Source organism: Chiloscyllium plagiosum, unplaced genomic scaffold (assembly GCF_037043375.1).
Source record: "Chiloscyllium plagiosum isolate Xiang-an unplaced genomic scaffold, Cpla_swu_hap1 HiC_scaffold_15, whole genome shotgun sequence".
Classification (NCBI taxonomy): domain Eukaryota; kingdom Metazoa; phylum Chordata; class Chondrichthyes; order Orectolobiformes; family Hemiscylliidae; genus Chiloscyllium; species Chiloscyllium plagiosum.
The window spans coordinates 66925651-66940948 of NW_028270153.1; the positions used below are offsets into that span (position 1 = coordinate 66925651).

General features: G+C 44.3%; 1 protein-coding gene across 2 annotated transcripts in view; it reads right to left on the reverse strand.

Annotated features, from left to right (window-relative positions):
* bcl2l1 (BCL2 like 1) overlaps positions 1–6707 on the reverse strand; it is a 33626-nt gene extending 26919 nt beyond the window's left edge. Inside the window, exon 1 of one of the 2 annotated variants that reach the window (XM_087995008.1) lies at positions 6163–6707. In XM_087995008.1, the coding sequence (XP_087851134.1) occupies positions 6163–6633 (471 nt within the window). In that variant the 5' untranslated portion in view covers positions 6634–6707. The remainder of the gene's footprint in view (positions 1–6162) is intronic. The other variant, XM_087995009.1, reaches the window with a different exon arrangement.
* Positions 6708–15298: the final 8591 nt, after the last annotated feature.

Below are 15298 nucleotides of genomic sequence, written 5' to 3' on the forward strand. Positions count from 1 at the left end.
GAAGAACAGCGCTCAGCACGCAAGCTGCTGCTGTGAATTTTATAGGCAAATCATTAAGAGATCCCATCTCTCCCTGCAGTCTTGGGGAGGAATCACAAAGTGTCCACCAGTATCTATGAAACCCAGTGTGACTGGTGGGTACTGCAGGATACTAACCATATCAATTATAAATTAGACTATGATTAACTTTTATTTGTCTACATGATTGCACATTTAGTGTCTTAGTAGTGTTAGACTCTCCTGAGTTAACTGGTCCACTGCAAAATAGTGGCAATCTGTCCCTCCCATGCTGCGATTAAACATACTAGACCAGTGTAAATTATAACTAGAATAATTGTTCAAAAACTTACATTTCCAAGATCAATATCCCTAACTTTGACCAGTTGAGATCAGTATAATTCTCAGAACAAACTGGGAACATCCTCAAGGTAGCCAAGAATCCCCGGCTTCTTATTATCACGTTGTTGCTCCAATGGAGACACAGCTGTTCCATTATTACCTGGATTGATAAAGCATCATTACCAGATGACAATGTGTGATCCCCCCCCCGCTAAGGTACACCTGGATTTACACTGTCTCAAGCAATAGTAGAGAATGGGCATCTGCTGCAACAACACCGTATTGCTTAAAAACTCAAAGCTACAAAGAGTAGAGCTTTGTCATGTATAAAAGGTAGCTGTTCTTTTTAAGTCAGTGTTACCTGAAAAAGAGGTAAGAAGCTGGTAATTCTGTGCAATTCTGAAAGGTGATTGCTTAGTGGCATTATTGTTGGATGATTAATCAGGAAACTCAGCAAATGTTCTGGGCACCAGGTTCAAATCCTGCCATGGCAGATGTTAGAATTTTATTTCAATTTATTTTTTAAATCTGGAATTAAGAATCTAATATTGACTATGAAAACATTACCGATTGTTCACTAATGTCCTATAGGAAAGGAAATCTGCCATTCTCACATGCTCTGGCTGACATGTGAATCCAGACACTCAAATGTGATTGACTGTCAACTGCCCGCTGAAGTGGCCTACCAAGCTACGCAGTTCAAAGGCAGCTGTGGGAGGCAATGTTAGCCAGACAGCCAGCGATGCCCATGTTCTGTAAGTGAATAAAACGAAAGGCATTTAGAGTCCTATGCCTTCAACATCTCTAAACAGGGCAAAGGCATAGCTGTGCTCAGAGTACCAGAATAATAAAACAAAAACAATGATATCATCATATAGAACACAAACAGTAAAGCAGGATAGGAAGGAGGATACAACAAAGGGAAAAAGGTTCCACCACAGTGGCTAGGTTAGGGAGGAGGGGAGCAAAATGGATATCATTCACTGCTGTCTTCTGTCTTTGAAAATGTTTAAATGACCTGATCTATTCAGTCAATGACTGGCAATCTCACCGTCAGGAACACAAATTAACTGAGCAGTCCGTGACACTAGTGAAATCAGAATAGCAATATGACAGAGGTATCAGGAATAAGGTAGGAGGGCAACAGGAGTGCTGTCAGCTGAGATGCTACATCTCAAATGGTTATTTCTTCTGCTTCATATTACTGAGCCATTTTAAAAATGCTATTCTCATTTCATCATCTCTTGTTAGGACAGTGTTAAGCTCAGGAAAGGTCATCTGATCTACCACGCCTTTGCCTCTCATTGTACAAACTGCACTGGGAGGAATTCTAATCAAGGAATCAACAGATGAAACAATGATGTGCAAAGTTAATGGCTAATAGCCGTAACTAATCTGATGAGCTTTACTGGTGAAATTTCCCGAACCACCAGCTAGCAGAGGAACAAAGATAGCCCTTACATCATCTAAACTACCTATTTACAGACATACACAAAATAAGGAAAAAAGGATGTGATATTTAACAGGGAGTACTTTGCAGATCAGAAACTAGCTTTGGCAGAAGCAATTGGCATTTCAGGTCTTGGTCTTTCCTTGGCATTCCAGTGGACATGCGACTCGATTGGTATTTCAATTACAACAGGACAATATGCAGAGGAAAGCCAATTCAATTACCTCACCTAAACCATGCAGACCGCCTAGGAACCCTCCAACCACAAGGGATGAACTCGGATTTCACCAGTTTCCTCATTTCCCCTCCCCCCACCTTGTCTCAGTCAAATCCATCGAATTCAGCACCGCCTTCCTAACCTGCAATCTTCTTCCTGACCTCTCTGCCCCCACCCCAGTCTGACCTATCACCCTCACCTTGACCTCTTTCCACCTATCACATTTCCGACGCCCCTCCCCCAAGTCCCTCCTCCCTACCTTTTATCTTAGCCTGCTGGACACACTTTCCTCATTCCTGAAGGAGGGCTTATGCCCGAAACATCGATTCTCCTGTTCCCTGGATGCTGCCTGACCTGCTGCACTTTTCCAGCAACACATTTTCAGCTCTAAACCATGCAAACGGCAGGTCTAAATCAATTGTATTAGTCTGAAAGCCTGTACCAGTCCATAAAAGCCTGGGTATAAAGGAACACGTTCTGTTTACCCATAATACTTTGGCTCCTTTGAGATCGCAGCATTTTTTTTTTTTTACAATTCAGAGCTCTTTTACATTCCTGATTTTTAATTGCTTGGTCACCCCTTCAATGGTCACCCCTTCAATGGTCACCCCTTCAATGGTCACCCCTTCAATGGTCACCCCTTCAATGGTCATCCCTTCAATTTATTGATCCTCAAGGTAGGCATTTCTCTCCCTACAGCTAATAGCTCAATTCTGGACTCTCCAAAGCCATCATCCATCCATCATTGTCGGCACAAATCAGCTTTTGTGTGACTACCCTCCACTTACGTGGATGGTTCCAACAATATTTGAGAAGCTCAACACTATTTGATTGGCACTCTTCACTACTGATGCACAGCAGTAGAAATATGTACCACCTACAAGATGCAAGATGCAGTTGAGGCTTCTTCAAAGCATCTTCCAAAGGTAAGATCTATCCTATTGTACCTCGAAGGATAAGGACACCAAAAGCACAACCACCTGCAAGTTCCTTTCCAAGCCACACATCACCCTGACTTGGAATTACATAACTAGTCTTTCATTGCCACTGAATCAAAATGCAAAACTGTTTACAGCACCATGAGTGTACCTACACAACACAAGTTACAGCAGTTCAAGGTGAAAGGTCATCAACACCTCAACGGCACTTGGGATGTGTTATAAATGCTGGCTGAATCAGAGATGCCCAACAGAACAAAAAAAATCCCTCTGCACCTATTCCTTAATTTGGGACCCTGCTTAAACTGCTCTAACCTGTCTTATTCAATGAGGCTACATCAAATATTGTTTGATAATACTGTTGCGAAATGCTTTTGTACATTCTAAATGGTGAAGGCACTAATAAATACAAGTTGTTGTTGAAGGGGAATGCACCATCCTTTAACTTACTTTGTGCTAATTCAAGTCTAATGTGTACTGAGGTAGGCAGAAATGAGACATCTTTCAACTATCCCCAGAGCTGACTTTAATGAAATTTCCTTACTGCATTGACTAACTGCGACAGGTACATAGCAATTACAATTACACATTTTGTCCTTTTAACCTAGGATTTACCTGGGGGGAGGAATTTGAATTTTGTCTTGCTGCACACACTTGTGATTACAGGTCTGGGCAGCACAGGAAGCACTTGAGGTAATGAATTAAAAATAACATATGGCAAGGCTATTTGGAATTTAAAATCTACTTGATCTGCTGCTCCAGATACTAATACAATAACATAGCTAATGTAACACCACCCTGGCGAGACAGGTAGCAGCTGAGTGGAAAATTTCCACCTCATCTCAACAGCAGTGTGTAGCAATGGAGGTTGAAATTCACATGTTCGAAATTACACAGCAATCTCAGTCTTAGAAAGGTTTCTACAGATCAGTCTTCACACCAGTCAGCTGCTGAGTACAATAGATTAACATTTAAAGAGATGTGGACCAGAATTGTACATGGATTTCAAATTATACCAATTACTTGCATCTTTAAACACCACAGTCCTACTCCTGCTCCAGGCTTCAGGCCAAACACATGACAGACTCTTGAACAAAGATCAGCAGGGTTCCTCTCTTCAGGTCTACAGAGATGTGTGTTACATTCTAGTCTCAAGGGCTACCTTAAAAATTAACTTTGCCCTCCATTAATTCACATATTTCAAACTGTTTGATACATTACCTCCAATAAAACACTTGGTTAAGTAGTTTGGGACACAGAGGTTATAGCAGGCTTTATAGAATGGCAAGTCTGTTTTTCTGATCAAAAGAGATAGAATTACTGTAATTTATGACTAATTCAGAGCACAAAAGCCTATTTGGCTCATCATTTCAGTGCTATTAAAAAGAGCTCACCAACCTGATCCCACATTCCAACTTGATCTGTTTTTAATAGTGATCATGCGGAGGTGCATGTGTTGGACTGGGGTGGACAAAGTTAAAAATCACACATCAGGTTACAGTCCAAAAGGTTTATTTGGAATACAAGCTTTCAGAGTGCAACTCCGTCATCAGGTAGCTCAGGTAAATGATGACGGAGCAGCGCTCTGAAATCTTGTACTTTCAAATAAACCCGTTGTGTGATTTTCAAACTTTGTTTTTAATAGGTTATGGCATTTCAAGTGCAAACCAAGTGCCTTTTAAATATGCTAAAGGTTTGTCTCTATTTGCTTTCCAGGCAGTGAATACTAAACCCACAGCCAAGAAAATTATTCCTCACTTTTTTCCTAAAATCTTTTATCAACTAAATTACATCAATGATCTCTAGTTTCTGTTATGGAAAATAGTTCCTTCCCATCCACCCAATCTAGACCCCTCAATTTTTTTTCATCAGAAGTAAATCTTCCCACTGCTGTTCTTATTCCAATGAAAATATTTCCAGTTTATCTAACATTTCCTCATAGCTAAAGTTCTCCACTCCTAGCCACACCCTTGCAATTCTTCTCTGTGACCTCTTGATTGTGATAGCAGAACTGTACATAGTGCTCTGCTGAGGTCAACCAGAACTTTATACAGCAGAAGCAAAATCTCTCCCTCAAATATTCTACACTGGTTAATAAGGAAAGCATTCCATACACATTAAATTTATTAACTGTTTCTTTCCCCCCCAGTGATATGTGGAACGTACTCAAAGTCCCTCCATTCCCACAAACTACACAATATCATACCAGCTGTTATCATTTCTTTACCCTCAAAATTTATCACCTCATTTCTCCAGATGGGAATTTTGTTTGTCTACCTGACCAGCATGTTGCTATCTTAATGCATTCCACACATTTCTCACTCATGCCGCTAATTTAAGATCCAAGAGATCACGGATTGAAAATTTCTCACCAATTAAGGACACGCTGTTTAGAAGACCGATGTCAAACCAGCCCACAACATTAAAACAAATTAATTAGGAGTTTATATACTCTAAAGAATTAAACACTTCTGCCCTATTCTAAACCAGACTTCAACTAGGTGTAAGAGCTTGGGTTTAGCTCTCATACGCTTTCAGAAAAATGCTAACCACCAAAATAAACTGTGTCAAAATCCTTCTCAGCACACGGCAGAAACTCCCATGTGGTACAACATGAGATAACAGTACAACTGAGCATCAGAACAAACTAAATTCAGAGTGATTTAACATTTTCCTAAATTAGCAAACTCAGATCAAATCAACACTACCTTGGACATAGAATCGCAGAATCATACAGAATATGAATGGATCAGTCTACTATGTCTGCCAGCACCCTAAAAGGAGAAGTCAGGGCCAAATACTCATGTTGGGGAATAGGGTTAAGGATAAGGGGTCAGACTCTATGTAGCAGAAGAAGGATTATAGGGCTACGGATTAAGAGTCTGAAGGATAGTTTGTTGAAGGATACAAGGGTAAGGGATTAGAGGTCAGGTACTCCATGTGGAGGGTGAGGGGTTACAGAGTTATGGGTAAAGATTCAGATACCATGGGTGGAGAAAGAGAGATTGCTGAGGGAGTACAGGACAGCAACCCACAGTAGAGGGTGAGGGGTTTTGGGTTAGAGCCAGGGGTCAGGTACCCTGATGGTTTAAGTCGTCACTGATGGAGATGGAGAGGTCCAGGAAGGGGAGGGAGGTGTCAGAGATGGTCAGGTACCCTGTACAGGCTGGACTTTGCCGTGCAGGGACCTGGTGGGTGGAGTTGAATAGAGCTCTTACCCAGCCACCATGCTGCTGGATCCAAGGCTCCAGGTTGTCCTCCAGGTAGGTACTCATCCAGTCGGCGATGCGGGGCACCAATGCGCCCATCTCCTTCTCTGCGCTCTCCACACTCAGCGCCGCCCCGAAACAGAAGAAAGCCACCAGGCGGCCCCAGTTAACGCCGTCACGGAACAGCTCGCCCACCACCTGCTCGAAGCGCTGGTACGCCGTGTCGGGGGTGACGCGGAGCTGCGCCGACAGGTCGCTGAAAGCCCTGCGGTAGCGCAGCTCGAACTCCTCGGCGGCGTCCAGCAGGGCCTGGCGGGCCCGCTCAGCCTCGGGCCTGCCGCTGTACACGGCCGCTCCCGGTTCGGGCTGTGTCCCCAGGCCCGCCGCTCCATTCTGCTCACAAAGCCAGCGCCAGTTGTGGCCCCTCTGCGACAGCTTGTAACGGAGGAAATCAGTGACCAGCTCCCCACTGCTGTACATCCTGCGGCCTCGACACCCTCACGCAGCCGCCGGCATGACGGAGACCAGAGACTCGCGACCTCCCCCACCCACAGGGCCAGGGGGGATCAGGGGGCCACACCCACTGACACCGGAGCCCCGCCCTCCATCCGGACAGCGCCTGCTCAGATCCCCGCCCACGTAATAAGCCCCGCCCTCTACACGGACAGCGCCAGCTCAGATCCCCGCCCACGTAATAAGCCCCTCCCTCTATCCGGACAGCGCCAGCTCAGATCCCCGTCCACGTAATAAGCCCCGCCCTCTATCCGGACAGCGCCAGCTCAGATCCCCGCCCACGTAATAAGCCCCGCCCTCTATCCGGACAGCGCCAGCTCAGATCCCCGCCCACGTAATAAGCCCCGCCCCCTTTCCGGACAGCGCCAGCTCAGATCCCCGCCCACGTAATAAGCCCCGCCCTTCACCACGCCCGATCAGGCGGCGCCCCACACTGGCCCCGCCCCCGCGCGGTCTGCGCGCCCCGTCGAAGCCCCGCCCACTGCGACCTCGCCCTGCCAGCGCCCAGATCGGGAAGGTGTGTCATACTGCAGTAAGGTGGGCTCCATAGCCAGCACCTTCCGTACCAGGCAACATCCCCGTAAACCTTCTCTGCACCCTCTCCAAAGCTTAGATCAGAGTGGTGCTGGAAAAGGTCACTCCAAAGCGTCCACATCCTTTTGGTAATGGGGCGACCAGAACGACACAGTATTCTAAATGTGGCCAAACCAAAGTCTTGGACAATTTTAATGTGACCTTCCAGCTTTTATACTCAATACTCTGTCCAATGAAGGCAAACATACTATATGCCTTTTTGACCACTGTATCCACCTGTACAGCCACCTTCAGGGTACAATGGACCTGAACTCCTAGATCTCTCTGCTCATCAACTTTTCCCAAGGCTCTTCCTTTTACAGTATAATTCGCTCTAGAATTAGACCTCCCAAAATGCATCAACTCACATTTGCCTGGATTGACCTCCATCTGCCACTTCTCTGCCCGACTCTCCAGTTTATCTATATTCTCCTGTATTCTTTGACAGTATCGTATGCCTTCTGCGACTCCATCAATCATCATGCAAACTTACTGATTAGACCAACAATGCCCTCTTCCAGGTCATTTATGTATGTGCTGTACATCTCTATGACTCTATCACAAACAACAGTGGCCACAGCACTGATCCCTGTGGAACACCACTGGTCACCTTTCTCCATTTTGAGAAACTCTCTTCAACTACTACACTCTGTCTCCTGTTGCTCAACCAGTTCTTTATCCACCTAGCTAGAACACCCTGCACACCATGTGACTTGATTTTCTCCATTAGTTTACCATGGGCAACTTTATCAAACACCTTACTAAAGTCCATGTATATGACATCTGCAGCCCTTCCTTCATCTATCAACTTGGTCACTTCCTCAAAGAACTCTAATAAGTTGGTAAAGCACATGTTGCCTATCACTGATAAATATAACTAGATTTTATCCCTCAGTACCTTCTCCAGCAATTTTCCCATCACGTATGTCTGGCTCACTGGTCTGTAGTTAACTGGAATACCCCCTGCTACACGTGTAGAGGGGGACAACATTAGCAACCCTCCAGTCCTCAGTCACTTCACCTGTAGTTAAGGATGCTACAAAGATATCCGTCAGGGCCCCAGCTATTTCCTCTCTTGCCTCCCTCAGCAACCTGGGGGAGATTCCATCCGGTCCTGGGGATTTGTCCACCTTAATATGCTTTAGCCTACCCAACACATCTTCCCTCCTTATGTCAATGTGATCCAGAGTAAACAAACATCCATCTCTAATCTCAACATTCATCATGTCCCTCTTCTCAGTGAACACCAATAAGCCCATTCCTTTCCAAATATAAATAGATCCTATCCCTCAGTACCTTCTCCAGCAACTTTCCCACCACTGATGTCAGGCTGACTGGTCTGTAGTTACCTGGAATATCCTGACTATACTTCTTGTACAGGGGGAAGTTGAGAGGTGACCTTACAGAGGTTTATAAAATCATAAGTGGTTTAGACAAGGTGAATGGCAGGTGTCTTTTCCCTCGAATGGGGGATTTCAAGACTAGGGGAAAGGATTTAAAAAAGGGCAATATTTTTAGACCAAGAGTAGATCATATGTGGAATAAACTTCCAGAGGAAGTAATGATGCGGGTACAGTTACAATGTTTAAAAGATATTTGGATAAGTACATGAATAAGAAATGTTGGGAAGGTTATGGGTGAAACACAGGCAGGTCGGATTAGTTTAGTTTGGGATTATGGTTGGCATGGACTGGTTGGACTCAAGGGTCAGCTTCCATATGACTCTATGACTTTATAAACAAATCACTACTAGCCATGAGCAAGGTACTGGTATAGTTTGATTCCTGTAATAGTTTCCTGTCACATCCAATAACCTTTGCTGGATCTTTGCAATTGCTGAGTCCTTCTGTTTTATCATAAACCATGTCACCATATCTGAAATCCTACACCCATCCCAACAAGTCTGATGCAATATCTCAATGCTGTCCTCAATCTTGCAACTTTAATGAGTGCTTTTACACCAGTGCTGATTGCCATTCCTTCGAGTGGTGGAGAATCATCATGCAGTATTGAAGACAACATTCTGAGCATGTACTAATTGGTATGGGCTAAAACCACCAACTATTTACAAGGAACATTTTGCATTTACTGTAACTTTCAGTTCAACGGATTTGCCAGTATTTTGTGCAATGCCTCATCAATTATTGGATGGTTTCTTTCATGCAAGCCATTGCTGAATGGACTTTCTGCAGCAATTTGCACTACTACAATATTTAATTTCTCATGCAAATCAAAATTTGTCATCTGCAAATTCACCTCTGTTATCCATTGTGACCCAAGGCCTGTGCTGGCCCACTTTTCCATGACTTTGTCCACCATAGTCCACCTCCCCTTATTGTTTATCACCATGGATATGCTAAATCTGGTCGCCACATCTACAAAATCTAATAGACATTCTGATCTTTGTTCCAAATCTTCAGATCCACAGCTACTATTCTTCTTTAAACTTCAGACTAAAGCAACACTTCCAACCAGGTGTGGTGGGGTTTTGCAGTATTTAATTACCACAATACAATGTGATCAGTTCGACAAGGGATTCCTGTTTTTTACCCACAACTTTAATGTCCTTTAGCAGTAGCTTTAATTTTTGTGAGAAGCAGTGAGCAAATTGTTTATGCGATTTCCATAGAAACGTCATCTTATCAACCCAAACTCATGTCTATACACATCATTAACACTTCTTTGACCTCTTGATGAGAAAATCTTGAGTTATCTTGGTGGAATATGCCCCGGATCCTGTAAATTGCGAATTTACAGCATTACTAAATATAAATGCTTAAGTATGTTTGGACATGGAGAATGATACTGTTTTTTTTCATTGAACACTGATTCAGCAACATGATATGTCATTCTGAATGACATCAGTGCATATGAGATGACAGTATCCTGCAATTTCACAGGGGTGAACCACTATCTTTAAAAATGGTAATGAATTATCACCCTCCCAATTGAAAGTAGGTAGAGCTTTCATACTCTTTGAACCAATGTTTGTCTGCTTTTTGTTACAACAGTTCAATCAACCAACACCAAACACTGTGGAGTTACTGTCACTATCTGGTACCACACAATCGAATGACTCAGCAACAAAACTACTGTTGGATCAACTTAAGTCTTTGACGACGAACACAGTATTTTCTTGCTGTTCATCATTATCAAATTCACCTTCAGAACAATTTATTTCATGAAGTAATTAAATAAAAACAAAGCACTGTGGATACTGGGGTTCTCAAGTCAAAACAAAAAGTGCTGAAGAAACACAGCACATCTGGCAATATTGGCAGGGAAAGATTAATATTTCAAATGAGTATGACTGTTCACAGGACAGAGGGAGTAATAAAGGGTGGAGGGGGAGGTGGGAGAGAGTGGGATGAGGGCCCAGGAGAGAGAGAGAATGGGAGACAGGGGAAAGAGATAAGGTGGCTGGGAAAGATGCAGAGGGTGTCTCCAGGAGAGTGGATGAGTCTGGGGGTAATGGGAATGAGAGGGGTGCAGGAGAGATGTTCAGGGCTGGGAGAGAAGCAGCGGGGATCCCGGGAGATATGGAAAGAGCCTCAGGAAAGAATAAAAAGGGGGTGCATGAGGTGGGAGAAGGGAGGCTGGGAAAGAGCCCCAGGAAAGAATATAAAGGGGGGCCAGGAAGTGGGAGAATGGGGGCCAGGTGGTGGGAGAGGAAGTGGGTGCCTGGGATGGAGGCGGGAGGTTCAGGAAAGAGAGGACCTCCCCCAGCCCAGGTTTAGTTTACAGGGTGCAGAGAACTCAGGCACTGGTGTCTGCAGATGCAGTCTTTACAATTAACAAACAACAAACTCTGCCCACCCGAGGGTAGTGTAACAGCAACAGAAAACAAAACAGAGGAGGGAACAAGTGAGGGGACTCAATCGAAATGATGTTGGTGTGGGAATGAATGCGCTCCAGCAAAACACAGCTCTTCATTTACAAAAAGTCCTGTTCAGACAAGTGTTGACACAACTCTGGTCCAGGTGGGAAGGTGGGTTTTGAACCTAGACCTTCTTCCTTAGAGGCAGGGACACTTCCACTAGGTCCCTTCCATGGCCTGTTGCCTGGAGCTGTTTACAGCTAACCTGGCCAGACCCAGGAGCAGACCTATGAGGAGGTCCTACAATGCACCCACATCTTTCATCAGGTGCCCGAATACCAAGAACATGGGGCTGAAATGTAACCAAAAACACAAGAAAATTTTCAAATAATTAAAAAGGGGAGTGCAATTACCCATAACCAATGTATACATGGTCCGTGGACTCCAAGTGCTGCAAAATAAATAGTTGAGCTGAGAGTCCATGAAGTGCCACAAGCTGCAATTGTGAGGGACGGCTGCACGCAACACCCTCCACTGCAGCTCCTTGACAGAAAGAGGGAGGTCTCCCATATAGAGAGATGGGGATCCCTGCTGCCTGGCAGCAAATAATCACACTCAGGTGTGTCTGGGCGACAGACATAAGAATCAAGATGGTTGGTGTGCAGCCGCAGCCTGTACAAATAGCACATCTTTGTGCTGCGGAAGAACACATAGGACATTCCAAAGAGATGGCTCAGGTTGCAGGACATGTGCTCCTGATGGAGTAGAACCTGACTCTTTTACTCTTTTATACCCAGAAGCTATTTTCCCAACCACAAAAATTACTGTGACCGTTTTTGTCTTTTCCTTGTTTTTGCATTTCCTTTCTTTTAACTACCATTAATAAAACACCAGTGCAACCAATTAGATATTTATATACTAAGTCCATTAACGGCAATGCAAACCATCAAACGTGATGGGGAGGTAGAGAGAGCGAGGGCAAGGACTAAATCAAAATGGAGCTGGAAGAGGAAATAAAGCACTGTCTCCCTGTCAGTGCCTACTTCTTTCTAAACAGATCAAGACCAAAGAACCTCACTCTTTTTCTTGTTTTTCAAAATGTTGTGACACACTTCAAGAGCAAACTGGACTTGAATACAGGCCTTCTGGATCAGAGATAGGGACATGATGACTGTACCACAACAGCTCTCTTAGGAACATTGATTTTCATTATTTTCTCTTACAGCCAGAAGTGCTATTATGCACAACTAAGTACCTTTTCCACCACTAAAATCTCTTGTTTTTTAACCTACTGATCACCTGAGTGGCCAAATGATGCTTACTAGCAAAGCCCATTATGGGTAATGGAAACCGTTAAAGGTGTCGGGGTTAAGAAGAGCAGGAAAGAACTAAATCATTATTGAGTTAGAAGGGGAAATAAAGCACTGTATTCCTCACAGTGCCCACCTATCTCTAAAGGCATTGAACGCATTGATGGACACTGCGTGGTCCCTCTTCAATAACACCTGAGCTCGAACATAGCTGCCAAAGAGGGGCAGACAGTCACAGGTATGACTCCTTCCACAGCCCGCTGTCTGGACCTGTTTATAGCCTGTCTGACCAGACCCAAGAGCAGATCCACGAGAAGGTCCTCCAAAATGCCAATACTCCTATGCACTGGATTATCAAAGATCAGGAGAGGAGGGCTGAAGTGCAACTTTTAACATAACAAAAGATTTTTCAAATAACTAAAAAGTGAAGTGCAATCAATTTATACATGGTCCACGGACTCCATCGCATCACAAAGTAAACAGTTGGGCTGGGAGGAGTAAACTACTACAATCTGCAATGCAACATTCTCCACCCACGTCCCCAATAGAAAATGGGAGGACTCCCACGCAATGCGCCCTCCAATGGGGACCCCAACCGTGTGGCAGCATAAAAGCATGCCAAGTCATGTCCAGGTGGCAGACATAAGAACCTTGCTCTTCAATACAGAGTCTAATGAATGTCATCTGTTCTCAATCAAACCTGGGCCTCCTGGACCCTTAAAGAAATCTGTTTTTCCAGCACTGACAACTCCCAACAGTACTGTCCTGGACAGTTGCATCTGCAGCAAGCAGTTTGGTGAGAATGAGGTCAAGTATATCTTTTCTTCTTGTTTTTTCCCTCATCATCTGCCGCAGACCCAATCTAGCAGCTCAATCAAGAGTGCTGCAGCTGAGTCATTCTTGATGATAAACATTGTTCCCCTCACAGAGTACATTCCATGATCTTGCTATCTTCAGTGTGTCTTCCAAGTGGTGTTTCAAGTGGAGAAGTACTGGCTAATCAGCTGCGGTGGGCCGGAGGCATGGTGCAGGATGGGTTGTAATCAGCATGAGATTTCCTTCCCAAAGCTATGAGAATTTAATGTTGTGAAATCCCAGAGCAACTCCCTCACGAATGAAAACAACTGTCCTGCCACCTCTGGTGAGTACATCCTATCCCATCAACATGACAGGAAGGATGTCTGGAATATTGTTTGTAAGGCACGATTCCTTGATAATGCCTGTGTCAGGCTGTTGCTTGGCTAGTTTATGGGACAATTCTGCCAATCTTGACACAAAGGAGGTCAAGGTGAGGGTGATAGGTCAGAGTGGGGGTGGGGGCGGAGAGGTCAGCAAGAAGATTGCAGGTTAGGAAGGCAGTGCTGAGTTCGAGGGATTTGACTGAGACAAGGTCGGGGGAGGGGAAATGAGGAAACTGGAGAAATCTGAGTTCATCCCTTGTGTTCTTCTGCCTAGGAACCCTCCAACTGCAAGGGATGAACTCAGATTTCTCCAGTTTCCTCATTTCCCCTCCCCCCACCTTGTCTCAGTCCCAACCCTCGAACTCAGCACCACCTTCCTAACCTGCAATCTTCTTCCTGACCTCTCCGCCCCCACCCCCACTCCGGCCTATCACCCTCACCTTGACCTCCTTCCACCTATCGCATTTCCAACACCCCTCCCCCAAGTCCCTCCTCCCTACCTTTTATCTTAGCCTGCTGGACACACTCTCCTCATTCCTGAAGAAGGGCTCATGCCCGAAATGTCGATTCTCCTGCTCCTTGGATGCTGCCTGACCTGCTCCGCTTTTCCAGCAACACATTTTCAGCTCTGATCTCCAGCATCTGCAGACCTCACTTTCTCCTCAAGTATTGAGTCTCCTGTGTGCTGTGGTATGTGTGGGTCAATGTCAGTGATTAATAGGACCAGGCTGATAACTGTAGTCACAATAGGATCTGCATTGCATCTCTCTGAAAGCCAGTATATTTTCCCTGATACGTGGTGTTCAGAACTAGGCACAGTGCAGCAGATAGGACTGTGATAGGGTTAGGGTTACTGAAAATTAACATCCTTCACTTTGAATAAAGGACAATATTTAATAGCTCTATCATCCCACTTTTTTGCACTTGTTTACTTCCTACCTCAGATCTTAAAAGAATGGAGTGACATTTAAATCCAACCAATTTCTTTATTCATTCATGGGGTATGAACGTGGACTATCAGTTGTTGCTCATTCCTCGTTGTCCTTGAGAAGGTTGTGGTGATCCTTCCAGAAAATTCTGTCTGACCCATGTTGTGAAGTTGGGTAGAGTAATTGTAGATTGGAAGGCAGAAAGTTAGAATTTGGTATTTGTAAAATTGTACAATTGTAAAATGCTGGGGGGGAGGGGGGGGGTGCGCAAAAGCATTATGTGTTCCCTTTAAAAGATGGTGTTTTTCTGTGCTTAGAGACTTAAAATGCAAGTACATCGAGAGCCCAAATTGAAATATTTGTATCGAAAGGCCATACAGTTATCAGGCCAAGCAGCTGTTTGTACCAAGTCAACAGGCTTCTGAATTCAGCCAATCAACGTGATCCGGGCACTTTGATGCCAAAAACCTAATAAATTTAAATCTGATGGTTGTGACAACATAGGACCAATCCTGTTCACTAGTGGAATTAGATAAGTAAATTGTTATTTGTTGATCTTAAAGTGAGTGTCAGGGATTTATTTTATTTAACCACTTGAAGTTGCTGAAAAACAGGTTGCACCACTTTTCAGACTCTTTTTACAGATTATAGGGTGAGGTGCTTGTCTTTGGGTATTTCAGTTTTAGTTCTCGGAGTTTTGAATAAATGAAGTCACCCAACCTCTAATCTTCTCTGAGGGACAGAATTTTGAAAATTGATAACTTTCAGACAGAGGAAATTTCTCCTTATCTTGTTTTATATGGGAGACCTCTTAATCTGAAA